Source organism: Leuciscus leuciscus, assembly GCF_965113295.1.
Source record: "Leuciscus leuciscus genome assembly, chromosome: 17".
NCBI lineage: Eukaryota > Metazoa > Chordata > Actinopteri > Cypriniformes > Leuciscidae > Leuciscus > Leuciscus leuciscus.
Genome location: NC_138741.1, coordinates 28,556,324 through 28,571,026, shown reverse-complemented (window position 1 = coordinate 28,571,026; position 14,703 = coordinate 28,556,324). Strand labels below are relative to the sequence as shown.

The 14,703-nt window shown below is 38.7% G+C and overlaps 1 protein-coding gene and 1 long non-coding RNA gene across 2 annotated transcripts; one reads left to right on the top strand and one right to left on the bottom strand.

Moving 5' to 3' along the window:
• Nucleotides 1-43: 43 nt before the first annotated feature.
• dnajc5gb (DnaJ (Hsp40) homolog, subfamily C, member 5 gamma b) lies at nt 44-11,322 on the bottom strand. The gene is made up of 6 exons (XM_082142991.1): nt 11,207-11,322; nt 10,798-11,011; nt 10,529-10,676; nt 4,581-4,637; nt 1,781-1,822; nt 44-1,661 (listed from the first exon to the last, which is right to left on the bottom strand). Exons 1-6 carry the CDS (start codon nt 11,317-11,319, stop codon nt 1,615-1,617), a joined length of 621 nt encoding a protein of 206 aa, XP_081999117.1. The 5' UTR covers nt 11,320-11,322; the 3' UTR covers nt 44-1,614.
• Nucleotides 4,644-8,494, top strand: LOC309479112. The gene is made up of 2 exons (XR_014199162.1): nt 4,644-8,045; nt 8,088-8,494. It is a non-coding gene; the product is annotated as an uncharacterized lncRNA (long non-coding RNA).
• Nucleotides 11,323-14,703: the final 3,381 nt, after the last annotated feature.

Here is a 14,703-nt window from a genome sequence, read left to right as displayed (position 1 = left end):
TAAGAGCTAATTCACATGTACAAACTCACACGGAAAGCTTGAGTAGATACAATAATCAACTATTTATTAATCTTTCATAATTAATAATATAAATGAATATTGCAGCAGCAGTCATTTGCCAACAATTACAATTATAAACAAAAACATACATATACATACATAATCGCAGACAAAACCATCCCTGAGGCTGTGCAATATTACCACTATCAAAACAGCAACAAAATATGAATCTCTTTTATTATTAGCCGTTACATGGCAAAATTTCAGTGGTCCTTTGAACTCAGCGGGACAGTCCGTACCTGAACCCCAGCCCTATTGATCATAAGTTCATTTATATACATTCATTTGAAACTTTTAAAAGATTGACACCATAGTAAATGATCATGTATTATGAAATGGTTATTTCAAAGTGTGCTTGAAACTAAATAAACCACATAAAATTGTCTGTTAGATAAAATGTCAATGTTTATGTACAAAGAGATAATAAATTACTAATGGATTTTTGGTAACACTTTACAATAAGGTTTCATTATTAAAATTAGTTAATGTATTAACTAACATAGACTAACAATGAGCAAAATATTCGTTTATTAATCTTTGTTAATAAAAATATAGCTGTTCATTGTTTGTTCATGTTAGTTCACAGTGCATTAACTATGGAAGCTTGTTTCCAGCAAAGAATAAAATATAAAAAAAGGTAATTGCGACTTTTTATCTCACAGTCCTGACTTTTTATCTCAGAATTGCATGATATAAAGTCAGAATTGTGAGATATAAACATCCAATTCTGAGGAAAAAAAGTCAGTCTTTATTTCCTTAGAATTGGACTTTATAACACACAATTGTGAGTTTATATCTCACAATTCTGAGAAAAGATGTCAGAATTGCGAGATGTAAACTTGCAATTGTAAGATCGCAATTATCTTTTAATTTTATTCTGTGGAGGAAACAAGCTTCCATAATTAACTAATGTTAACAAATACAACTTTTGATTTTAATAATGTAGTAAATGTTGAAATTAACATTAATTTAGATGAATAAATTCTATAGAAGTATTGTTCATTCTTAATTCATGTTAACTAAAGTAGTTAACTTATGAAAACTTGTGAAGAGTTATGAATTTATTTGTTATCACTGTATTACACTGTCTTAACGTCTTCACATCGTACATATACAATATTAATAAAGGTTCCAAAGGCTTTGTGTTTTTAAGAATTATTGTGACTTACAGCACAGAAAGTGCATAAATCGGTTCACACTGAAAAAAAAAAAACGAGATATCAATAAATATGGTGTTGTTATAAAAACAGCAGATTCTTATTTTATTAGATCAGGTTATTTGGCAACTTTTTTAGGCAAGCATGTATATGTTTGATTGTGCTCTAGATGTCATTTAAAGGGCTGCATCTGATCTGTGTGCCTCATCAAAGAAGCTTTAGAAAAAGTGTTTTTGCAATGAAAATCAAGCAATGATGTAAACAGAAATAGCATTACGCGTGGAGATCAAATGATCCACATATACTGCACAGACACCGTGTGCAACACAAAGCCTTCCACTGAAACACATTTCAACAGCCGTGTCCTCATTTCTAGGACGAGGAAATCTTCAGGTTGTCATTTGCTGTGTGCTTCTGGAGCGATCAGTATAGCAGTGTCTCGATCTGCAGGAGAACACAAACTATCAGCATTTCACTGCAAAACAACCCTCAGAATCACAACATTATCCAAACATCACACAGAACAGAACATGCTAATGCTAATAACTGAAGCTGATATTCACCTGACTTTTCAGGAATGGGCATTCCTACAAACACAGGGTGTCCTGTTAAACAACACAAAAAAGTAAGCTTTCTTTCTTAATTTTTGAGACAGCATAGAACTGTTACATGAGAGAGCAAAATATTCTTGTGTTCAGTCATATGTGCAAAAAGGTAAACTAATGTATTCATAAAAAAGAATAGGAAAAAGTCCACGCACTCAGTAGGATGCAAAAGTTAAAAAGCCTTTATTGTTTTAAAGGACTAAAACATTAAAACACCAACGCGTATCGGCCCACTGGCCTTCATCAGGGTGTTGGTAACAAACAGACAGAATCAAGCCATACTTATAGTTGCTTTGATTTCAGGTGTGCCACTCTGGCACTTGCAACACAATTTCTTGGCCACTAGAGGCAATAGTTCAGGTCATGACTAATGCCAGAGGTTAAACCATACAAATACAAGACCAAATGAGAGATCTACAAGTGTAAAATGCCTTGATGCCAGGGGTGGGGATATAATCAAACGCCTTAAACAGAGGGAGACATATTGGATCTATTCCTTGAGGGCCACTAGTTATCCAGGTCTCAATGAAGATTTTGACCTTTCACACTTTTTGTAATTGTTCTGTCTCAATAGTGTATTGCTGTTCGTAAATGATGACTAGTTTTTGAATGCAATAGACCCAATTGCCATTTTTGTACACTATTCATGTTGTTTTAAAACCATCTTGACTATTGTTGAGCTTGAAGTTTCAATCTGGATTCAGGTGAGTAGCTATATCCGGGTCACGGTTCTGTACACTGTGTTTTACATTTTGAGATGATGAGATTCAATCATGAGATGAGATGATGAGATTCAAAGAAGATTAAGTCAAGCAACCTAGGTGTCTGACATTAACCTTTTGTCTTTATGCACCTCCTGAACAGTGTCATTGTCCCAAGTTAAGCAATGATAATGTGAAGGTATGGGTGATACTATCAGGCTGATTGGATTAGCATCTATGAATTTGAATGCCCCTGTTATGCTGATGAGATCAGGAAATTGGCTGACTCCTGTACTTCATTTACATGCCACCTCTATGTAAATCCCTCCCCCTTGAAAGGTATAAACTGCAATGTACACTGCCATTAGTTAGACTTGATGACTGCAGCTACCGACAGCTCGTGTTCTCAATAAAGAATCCTGCTGAAGAAAGAACCAAGTCTCCTGGTCTCTGCTTTGACGAAGGAAAAGTTTCCAACACTATGAATTAAGAATTATGATGTGAAACTAGCTTATTCATATTTATTGACTTTTGGTGCATGTTGTGTGGAGTACACTAGATGTTTGTAGTGGTGTCACTCCTATTTTTCCAGTTGGAGATCTCTCATTTGGTCTTGTATTTGTATGGTTTAACCTCTGGCATTAGTCATGACCTGAACTATTGCCTCTAGTGGCCAAGACATTGTGTTGCAAGTGCCAGAGTGGCACACCTGAAATCAATGCAACTATAAGTATGGCTTGATTCTGTCTGTTTGTTACCAACAGCCTAATGAGGCCAGTGGGCCGATACGCGTTGGTGTTTTAATGTTTTAGTCCTTTAAAACAAAGGCTTTTTAACTTTTGCATCCTACTGAGTGCCTGGACCTGGATTTTTTCCTATTATTTTTTTTATGAACATTTAACACTTCCAAGCGCACCAGAGGATACAAGGGATACCAGCAGCGCTCCAGCTCCCCTTTGTCTAATATATAAATATAAATATATATAAAATAAACATAAAAAAGTATCAACCATTTTAACTATAATATTACACTATTATAAGTTAAGTAATAGTAAACTATTACAAGGATATTCAAATTATAATATTAATTATAAACTACTTTTATATACTACTGTTTAAAAGTTTGGGGTCAGAACATTCTTTTTTAAATTTTGAGGAAATAGGATATGTGTCAGATCCGTGCCGTGCGTCAGCTTGTAAAGTGACAGCAGCCTAATAAACCTGCTGCTGTCTGTGTCATTAATGTTAATCAAATAACAAAAGACAAAGAGAAAATCACTCACTGCTCTTGACTGAATCACTTTTGTAGCTTTAATAAGGATTAATCTATATTTAATTTATAATTTATGCAGTGAAGGCTGTGCAGTGTTTGATTATTCAATTTCTGTATATTTACATGTTAGACCTGCTTGGAAATATTAAAGCACTGTTTACAAGGTTACATGGGTCAAAAACAATGGCATTTTAGCAGGGAAGATACAAATCTGAACCGGTCTGACTGGATCAGTAGAAAAAACCCTTAGCATTGAGCCCTGATATATTAAAGGCACAGCTAAATGTGACATTTAATACAATGGGTTTATGTGAAGATTGTTTTAAGTTTACTTAAATCAAAAGTTGTTATATTTTTTGCCTATTATTAAATGTTACAAATGATAGCTTTCATTTTTACTGTGGATAAAATTGGCTAAAACTTAGGGAAAATGTATTTTTTAATGGTGACATCAGTATCAGTCACAGTATCAGTGATTCATAGTGCTTAGTAAAAAGATGCTATTAAACAAATATTTAAAATATACTATCTTTATGTTGTTTCTACATTATTTTGAAGATTCAATGTGAAATTGAGTATTACATCATAAAAATATATTAAAAACTTGTATGTTAGGTGCTATTAATCATGATTAATTACAGAAAAATGTCTAATTAATTAGTTAATTTTTTGTAATCTATTGAAAGCACTAATATATATATATATATATGAGATGTCTAACAAATACACAAAATGACTGAACAAGTTAAATATGCATCTGTTGGAGGAAAGAATAAATGTTCACCGGAATCTCCAGGCGCTGGACTGGGAACAGGCTGTCCTGTTATTACTGTGTCATTGCCTGTGAATCACAAGTAACATCGTACAAGTTACAATGCGCCTTTCTTTAATAACAATTGTTCTTAAAAAGTAAGTTCACCCAAAAATGAAAATGATCCCATAATTTACTCTCCCTCAAGCCATCCTAGGTGTATATGACTTTCTTCTTTCAGCCGAACACGAGCAGTGCAGTGCAGAGCAGTTTAATAATATCCTGGCTCTTCCAAGCTTTGTAATTGTAATGTTTACTCGTTTGCGCACTGGCTAAACTAGCTTATACAAAATAACCGGAACGCACACCGGACATTCTGAACTGGGTGTTTATTTCGGCATCTTGATTTCTGCACAATCTCACGAGAGTACAGGGATCTTGCCTGAGGGCTACGGTGTCCTTTTAAGGACATACAACCAGGATGTTATATCTCCCTTCTTAAGAGAAAAATGGCATTACCTAAACACACACAACATTAATTCCATGAACAGAACACTTGTGCTTAAGGCACATATAAGGAGTCTGAATACATTCTGTGGTCATTAGTGTCATTGCTGTAATGTAAATAGGTACAGGCAGCAGTTAAATGACATAAGACGTGGGTGCAAACAAGTCAATAGTGTTCAAGTTAGAAAGCAAGGTTTTAATTTCTTGTAGGATTCAAGTAACTTGTAAGTGAACTCGTTGTTTTCTTTTGTTTAGTGAAAAGGCAAGACATAACAGGCAGTCAAAGTGATTTCACAGTGTTTTCGAGGTAACAGGTAAGTAACAGGTAAGTAACAGGTAAGTAAACTCATTTTCTCTTGTTTTTGTTTTGTTTTAACAAGAGGCAAGTGATCAGAAACAACAGTTGAACTACAAGTTTGTTTGTGTTTTCTAGGGCAGCGATCGAGGACTTGTCTTGGCCTGGAGATGCTGCCAAACCTTGTTGTGTAGTTGGGCTGTTGTTAGTTTGCCAGTCGCGGGTGGTCCGCAGGTTCAGGTTGCGTTGACTGTGTGTTGTTGGTGTGTGTGTCTGCATGTTGTGTGTCTTTGGCGCCTCGAGCATCTCTGCTTTCGAGGAGGTGCCAGTGGTTGCGTCGTAGAGTCTATCCATCTCCTGTCTGGACGTGGTAGCTCTTGTGTGTGTGTGCATGTTGTGTTACTGTTGCAGGTCTCCAGGAGCCATCCTCCTGATGGAAACGAATAGGTGTGCCAGCAGGTAGGTGAGACAGAGGCTTGGTGCCTCTGTTGAAGTATGCTTGTTGGCGGTGTTGGGATGCCTTTCGCCTATCTTGAACGGCTTTCTGGGGTACTACCTGTGGCTGCAGATGCCTGCTGGTCACTGGGAGTATGGAGCGTAGTCGTCGGCTCATCAGAACCTGGGCAGGTGATTGGAGGTTGTCCACTGGAGTGTTCCTCTACTCCAGCAGAGCGAGGTAGGGGTCTGTGTTTCCAGCTTGCCTTGTCCAGGATGCGCTTCGCTGTCTGGACAGTCTTTTCGGCGAGGCTGTTGCTCTGTGGGTAACGCGGACTTGTGGTGGTGTAGGTGAAGTCCCACGCGTTTGCGAAGCGGCAGAACTCCTCAGAGCTGTAGCATGGTCCGTTGTCGCTGATGACTGTCTCTGCGATGCCGTGACGAGCGAACGCGGACTTGAGCTTGGTGATTACTGCAAGTGAGGTGCAGCTTGTAAGCCGCTCCATTTCAAAGAATCTGCTATAGTAGTAATCTGATGTGTTATCAGTTTTTTCATCTGCATGAATGCTTTGTCGTGGTTTTTGTCCCATAGGAACTCACTGTCCTGCTTCAGTAGTTGACGTAGTGGGGCATTTATCTCGGAGAGGCGTGGTGCAAATCTGGCCAAATAGTTAATCATCCCGGGGATGTTTTCCAACTACCCTCTGCTTGTGGGTGACTGCATTTCTCATATCGCTTTCACCTTCGCCGGGTCCGGCTTGACGCCTTCACGCTAGAGCGTGTGGCCTAAGTAGCTAACCTCTGATACACCTATTTGGAATTTGTCAGGATTTAGCCTTACCCCTCTTTCTCTTGTGTGCCTCAGCATGGCCCTGAGGTTGTTGTCGTGTTCAAGCTTTGTCTTGCCGAAAACGAGTATGTCGTCGACAATGGCGGCTACACCTGGGAGGCCTTCATACGTCTCGTCCACACGCCTTCGGAATTCGTCTTGAGCTGAATTGATTCCGAACGGCAGCCTCAGGAACCTGTATCTGCCAAAGGGGGTGTTGAATGTTGTTAGCAGGGACGACTCTGTACTCAGCTTTATGGCCCAATAGCCTGATCTGGCATCGAGGACGCTGAAGTACTTCGCTCCGGCGAGCTTTGTGGTGATGTCTTCTAAAATTGGTAAGGGGTTGTGGGGCCTTTGTATCGCCTTGTTGAGGTCTCTGTGGTCCAGGCAGACTCTCAGCTTGCCAGTCTGGGGTTTTTCTATGACTACGAGGTCATTGACCCATTCTGTGGGCTCAGTCACTTTGCAGATCAAGTTGCTCTCTTCCATCTTCTCGAGCTCCTGTTTCAGTCCATCTCGCAGAGTGATCAGTACTCTTCGTGGGGGGTATACTACTGGTGTGGTGTGAGGGTCGACATGGAGGTTGCACTCCCCTGGAAACTCTCCTATGCCCTAGAAGACGTCTGTGTATTCTTTAAGGAGGCTGTCTGTGTCTGTGCATGGCTTCACTTCTTCCTCGGCCACAGCCAAGGAAGGTCTAGACAACTTAAGGTCTAGACAAGCTCTCATCCCTAGACTGGGAGGTGCTTTGGTGTCTACTATGTAGAATTCAAGCACAATGGAGGTGTTCTTTTACTTGCACCACTTCAGATGACAGGTCCCCTTCACTTTCAGGAACTCACCACCATAGCCGGAGATCTTTTGGGTGGCTGGTTTTATGGCAGTATCTCTAAACAGTCTTTCAAATATGTGTACGAGAATTGCATTGGTGTTTGCGCCTGTGTCAATTTTGAATTGAACTTTCTGAGTTCCGATTTCAATTTCAGCATAAGTTTGTTCGTTACATTTTCCTGTGTTTTCAGTTGTAAGTCCATCAATAAAAAGTTCTACCTGCTCATCTTCAGTGTCTTCATCCACAGTGTGTCACTTTTATTGTATGGGTGTTTGTGTGGTACTTTGACTTGCAGATTTTTGCAAAGTGATTGAGTTTTTTGCATTTCATGCACTGCTTGCCTTTGGCTGGACAGGCGCCGTCTTTGGTCACATCGGTCACATTCTCTGTGTGCTGTGGCGGACTCTCTCGGCCTGGCTTTGTAATGGCGTGTATAGCGTCGATGTAGAGGTCTCTGCCTCCAACCATCTCTTTGAGCTGGACTTGTGCTAGCTCATGAGAGCGCTGGTCTAGCGTTAGCTCCGTGCCATGGCTAAGCAATTTCTCCCGCACTCGCGGTGAGTTTGTAGCGAAAACGATGCGGCCTCGCACCATCTCGTCGCTGTTTGGGTATCCACAGTCCTTAACTAGCAGCTTTAGTTCCGTGACGAAGTGTTCGAAAGTTTCCCCATCTCCTAGCGTTTTCTCATGGAAACGATATCTTGCGTATATCGGGTTAGACTTTGGTGTAGTATCGTAGTATGTTTTCAGTTTCTTTGAATCTTCATCTGTTAGTGTCCATGTGTTGAAAACTTCCCGTCCTTTCTCCCCGATCCATAAGTGAAGGTAGCTGCATTTGTCCTGTTCGCGTTTCTCCTGTAGGGGTCCAGAGAATATTAGCTCTGCGTGCTGCTTGAAACGTCGCCACGCTTCCGGTAAATTAGCTGAATCCCAATCCATTTTGGGTGCTGGGACGCCGAAACTATCCATATTTCTGTCGGAACGTGAGTATTACAGCCTCTACTCTGACACCATGTAATGTTTACTCGTTTGCGCACTGGCTAAACTAGCTTATACAAAATAACTGGAACGCACACCGGACATTCTGAACTGGGTGTTTATTTCGCCATCTTGATTTCTGCACAATCTCGCGAGAGTACAGGGATCTTGCCCGAGGGCTACAGTGTCCCTTTGAGGACATACAGTCAGGATGTTACAGTAATGGCATTGAATAGTGCCAGAGTTTGTGAAGCTCCAAAAAGCGCATTCATCCATCATAAAAATAATCCATAAGGTTCCAGGGGGCCATAAGGTTCCAAAGCCTTCTGAAGTGAAGCGATGGGTTTTTGTAAGAACAATATCCATATTTTATCACTGGCTTCCGGTAACGGCCGTACGCGCGTTCATGAGAGTTGAGTTCTGGCGGACGTATGATGTAAATGTAGCATAAGCTTAGGTGAGAATAGACACCTCACGCGAAAACCATGTAACTCTCTTGTGAATGCGTGTACGGCCGTTGCCAGAAGCCAGTGATTATAGTTTTAAGGTTATAAATATGGATATTTTTCTTACAACCATATTTTACTTAACTTCAGAAGGCCTTTATTAACCCGTCGTATGGATTACTTTTATGATTACTCAAAAACTCAGTCACTATTCAATGCTAGTCATATATACCTAGGATGGCTTGAGGGCAGTGGCGCCTCCAGAAATTTTTCATTGGGGTGGCCAGATGGGGCCACTTAAAATCTTGGGGTGGCACACCAAAACTATAAACCATAATTTCAGAATTTTTTTCTACTGTTGTAGTAAACCGGCCTGTAGTAAACTTTTAGAAAGACTTAAGGAAACTCCTATATACTATATGATGGTTTATTGTGTTATATTTAATGTTACTAATGATATAATGTGCATAATAACAGTACAGTGTACATTTTGAGTTGCACAACAACAAAGGTGTACATTTATTGCAAACAAAACAGTTACTGGGGAAAAGCAGATACTGGCAGATACAAATATATTATATTTATTAATGTCAAGAATTCAGAAGTGTATATATTTATATAGCCTACACTACAAAGAAATAATATACAATTAAATTATGCTTATTTTAAATCTATTGAGCAGGCTAGGTATAAAAAATATAGGCTTTTAATAATCTTTCAGTGCGCAAAACCATGATAATATGAAACGCTTCAAAACAGAGCGCACAAAGAGCGTATGCGCATCGCGGGTGCAGCATTTAAAAGTTCACGGCACAAGGCGAAGAAATGTCGAGCGCACAAATCCTAGTGTATATCTGTCCAACAGTTTATTGATCATTTGTTTCACAGTTTTAAATTCCAGTTATTGTGCGTTTGATTCCGATTCATAGTCCTTGTGATGTGTGTGTGATCTAACAAGCACACGGTAGTGAGTCGTTTAAAAACAGCAACAAACTCCAACAAAATAAAGTCATTTTATGCAAAGCCACAGCATTTTATCTACAGATAATGCATTAAAAAGGTGAATATATCATATTGGAGAGAGTTTTACCGTGCATCCAACCGGAAGAGGCGCGCGCGCTGTTTGAATACTGAATGGAGAATGATTGACAGCCACAGAGGAGGGAAAACGAGTTTCCGTAAACTTTAATGATGTAAATAGACTTCTGTCCGTCATATTAAGCTATGGAATAACTTCAGATGACTTTGTCACCCAAACTGACGCGGTAGTCTTCTTTCTTAACTTCTTTTGAAATTGTTGACCGACGGGCACGCGCTGAGCTGTTGCTGTCTGAGCGCGCAACAGTGGCATGGACGGAGGGGCGGGGGAGTACTGGCTACTGTGTGCGATCGAAGGTCTAGAGCGGCTTGCCTGCCTGGCTGTGCATTAGGGATGAAATGCATAACTGATGCTACTAAAAATTATACTGGCCAGCGGGGTGGCCAGTGGGGTGGCCAGGAGTCGGTCAGGGGTGGCCACGGCCACCCCTGGCCACCCCCTGGTGGCGCCATTGCTTGAGGGAGAGTTTTTTGGGTGAACTATCCCTTTAAGCAGGCCCAAGATGGAAACTGGGAAACTTTGCAGTCTCCAAACCTGAAAACATGACTGCTCCTCACCTCCGTTCTCCTCCTCTGCCGCCAGCTCATCTGGATCCATATACTGAAAGTGTTCTTCCTGCTCTGTAGCGCCACATTTTCCACAACAAAAACAACAACAGCACAAGCAGCAGCAGCACGTGAAGATCATCCCTAACGCAAGGAGCGTCTGAACAAGGTTCAACAAAACAAAAAAAGGGATTATTATAGTGATCATGTGCATGCAATGAGTTGTATTATTTATATAACTAAAAGCAAAGAACATACTTGCATGCACACAAATGACTCACCTTAAACCAGCACTTGTTCATGAGGAAGTAGTATTTAACGCTGTCCTCTCCGAACTGGTCTGCGATGTAGAGGCCCATGGAGCCGTACTTGTCGTAGATCTCTCTTTTGGTCTCGTCGTGGAGGATGGTGTTGGCATTGTTGATCTCTTTGAACTTCTCTGACGCTTCTGGGTTGTTGGGGTTCTTGTCTGGATGATACTTCAGCGCCAGTTTTCTTATGGTGAGGATTTATAAAAACAAAGCCTTTCAGGTACGTTGCATTTATGATTTCCTGAACTGACATGAATTATTGATCAAATAGAGTGCTTTATTATGGAGAAATACCCTTTTCGATTAGCTAAACATATTTGGATTGTTTTCAATAATAATTAGGCTAAACAAAAGATTTGCATTATTTGAACAAACATACCGGTATGCTTTCTTAATTTCGTCAGATGTTGCTCCTTTCTGCAGGCCTAATGTCTTGTATAAACTCTCTCCAGCTCTGGACAGCTTGCGTTGAGGTTGTCTTGGATCTGCCATTGTTTAATTCTGCTAAAAGATCAGAAGAGTCATTTTTAGTTTTCCTCTCTATTACTCAAAATAACCAAAAAACAGGACATTGGCTATGTAAAAAAAAAAAAAAATTCTGAATGTTACTGTATTAGATAACAACATATCAAACCAAGTGTCATTTATATAAAAAAAAAATAGGTTAACACTTTACAATAAGGTCCCATTAGTTAAAGGGTAAGTTCACCCAAAAATTGTAATTGTCATTAATTACTCACCCTCATGTCGTTCTAAACCTATAAGACTTCTGTCATCTTCAGAACACAAATAAAGATCTTTTAATGAAATCTGAGAGCTTTCTGTCCCTTCATTGACAGCTACGCAACTACCACTTTGACGCTTCAAAAAGTACATAAAGAGATTGTAAAACGAATCCATATGAATTGAGCGGTTTAGTCTTAATTTTCTGAAGAGACAGGATCGCTTTATATGATGAACAGATTTAATTTAGGCTTTGTTGTATAATATCAAGAAAATGCAATTACCTGCTTCCTTGTCTATTGTAGATGCATTTTTGTTACACATATTTAGCCAGTGTATTGAATATAATGCATTGCATTCAATGTTGTTATTTATTTTTGTTTGTAAAAAATGGCTTATATTGTATTGGCATAGATGTACAGTAATTGTTCGTTATGTATATGCGTGTGTGCCTTTTGTGCGATTATGTATGTGCTCAAGGACACAAAGAACTGTGGTTCTACTGTGGTTATACTCCTAGAATGTTAAAGGAAATCAGCCATCTTGGTTGAGTTTACTGGAGTTCAAAGACATGAAGAGGTGTACAGCTTGCACCTGTGAGGCCTTGAAAAGGATCTGGGAAACTTTGGGAAAGTTACCATTTATGTTCAATCAAGAGGATTAGAACCTAACGCCAGTGGTAAACAACAGGAGTATTAAAGACTGATGAGGTGATTGACTTGGATACTGATATACGTCATTAAACCCCCGACGCCAAGAAGCCCAGAGCTGAGGACAAGAAACCCAAGTGGAAGACAAGAAGCCCAGAGCTGACTACATCTTTGATTCAAAACGTGATTATTGTATTTTATACTTTAATGGTGAAGTTTTATTTGCCTTTACATTTTTGTTTATTATAAAAAGAAAAGTAACCAATTAAAATAAATTTTATTGATAACAAAAACTGCCAACCGAGACTTCGATTTATGGTGTTGTAAGACTTTTAAGAAGAACATACCCCAGTGAAGTCTTCAGACCAAATTATAAGTGATTTTAAAAATGCTTATAATTTAGGCCAGACTCGACTTACTTTACATATACTTACTATACATTGATCTGCGAACATAAACAAAAGCTCAACCGCACTTGCTTGATTTGCGAGAACAAACCTTACGACATTGGTTCTTGCAGAAGCTCAAAGGTGATGCGTAACACGAGAATGAACCTCATTGGTTCTTGCAGAAGCTCAAACGTGCTGCGTAACACGAGAATGAACCTCATTGGTTCTTGCAGAAGCTCAAAGGTGATGCGTAACACGAGAATGAACCTCATTGGTTCTTGCAGAAGCTCAAACGTATTGCGTAACACGAGAATGAACCTCATTGGTTCTTGCAGAAGCTCAAACGTGATGCGTAACACGAGAATGAACCTCATTGGTTCTTGCAGAAGCTCAAACGTGCTGCGTAACACGAGAATGAACCTCATTGCTTCTCGCACGTCAAGTGAACATGCTTGAGCTTCCATTTACCACAACTAATGTGTAAGCTGATGAATGTTTATATGAATAAAAGCCTAAATTAAATCTGTTCATCATTTAAAGCGATTGAGTCTCTTCAGAAAATGTGGACTAAACCGCTCAATTCATATGGATTCGTTTTTACGATCTCTTTATGAACTTTTTGAAGCATCAAAGTGGCATAGCTGTCAATTGAGGGACAGAAAGTTCTCAGATTTCATCAAAAAGATCTTCATTTGTGTTCCGAAGATTAACAAAAGTTTTACGGGTTTGAAACGACATGAAGGGGAGTAATTAATAACAGATTTTTTTTTTTTTTGGGGGGGGGGGGAATTATCCCTTTAACATTATTTAATGTGTTAACTACAATGTTTTCTTTGTTAATAAAAAGTTGGTTCATGTTAGCTCAGGTCCATTAAATAGGATGTAATAAATGTAATAATGTATTAGTAAATAAAAAATAAAAAAACATTAACGAAGATTAAATGCTTTAAAAGTATTTTACATTGTTAGTTCATGTTAACAAATAGAACCTTATTGTAAAGTGCTACCAAAAATAGCACAAGCACATTTTGTATATGATTGGATTACACCTGTGCGAGCTTGAAGAAATGACTTCACACATTGACTAAAAATCACCACCTAATGATTCGAAGGAAGACGCAAAGGTAAAAATGACATTCATACAGTAAAAGTGCACCCAATTAGGGCCACTGTTTTTATACATGTAAAAACCAAATACTTTTTTTTTTTTACAAAATACTTACATATTTACAGGGTTAGAATTCATCATCAGAAAGACTAATATTGAATTTGCTGATTGCTGTATTTCCGCCAACAACATAACCACGACTATTATTCATTTTCAGGTCATTTGCGCTTGTTTGAGCTCAGGCCTGTTGTATCATAACTTGACTAAAATAATTATATACCGATTCATGAAATCGATCACTTACCGTTTAAGAAGAGAAGCTGAAGTTTGATAAAGTTGTGCGTGTATTCATTTCTGATTATATTTACAGCGTTTTTACATAAAGTTGATCCATTGATCATGAGCAGCAGAGTTTACTTTAGACCAGGAAGTAGGAAATAAAGTTTCTCTTACGTCAAAGTACGAAAACTCAGTGTGAGTGCAGCCGTGAACTAGTAAAGCAAGCTGTGTGTGTGTGTGTGTGTGTGTGTCACCAGTTAGAAAAACCAAAGTATTTTAGTAACGTTATCTATAATTCCAGTAGGACATATCACATATGTATTTGGGTTGGTTGACGACAAATAACACAAACTTGTCTTTTTATTTTAACATTAAATTTTATATTACTTAAATGGGAATGAATAATGGAGAGTAGCCTATGTAGTAGTAGTAGGCCTACGTAGAATACGATTTAACGTCCAGATATTTCATCCCATTATTAATATGAGGTAATGCATATAGTAATTATTCAAAGATTTATGAAAATGTTGCTTGATGTCAACTATGCTTTTTAGAGATCAGAGTCTGTTATCATTACATAGTAAAGCCCAATTAAAAAACAATAAGCAATCCAATCCATTTAATTAAAAATTAACTGATTTCAAGTTTTTGTGGTTGTAATAAAAAATAGTGACAAATCCTTCCCTCACGGGTTAATTTGACCCCCATAAGAATGAATGGAAAATGG

Coding starts and splice junctions, on each gene's coding strand:
- dnajc5gb (XM_082142991.1), bottom strand. CDS start 11,319: ATGGCAGATCCAAGACAACCTCAACGCAAGCTGTCCAGAGCTGGAGAG. Junction 1,823..4,580: donor TCCAGCGCCTGGAGATTCCG/GTGAACATTTAT, acceptor GTTGTTTAACAG/GACACCCTGTGTTTGTAGGA. Junction 1,662..1,780: donor GCCCATTCCTGAAAAGTCAG/GTGAATATCAGC, acceptor GTTCTCCTGCAG/ATCGAGACACTGCTATACTG.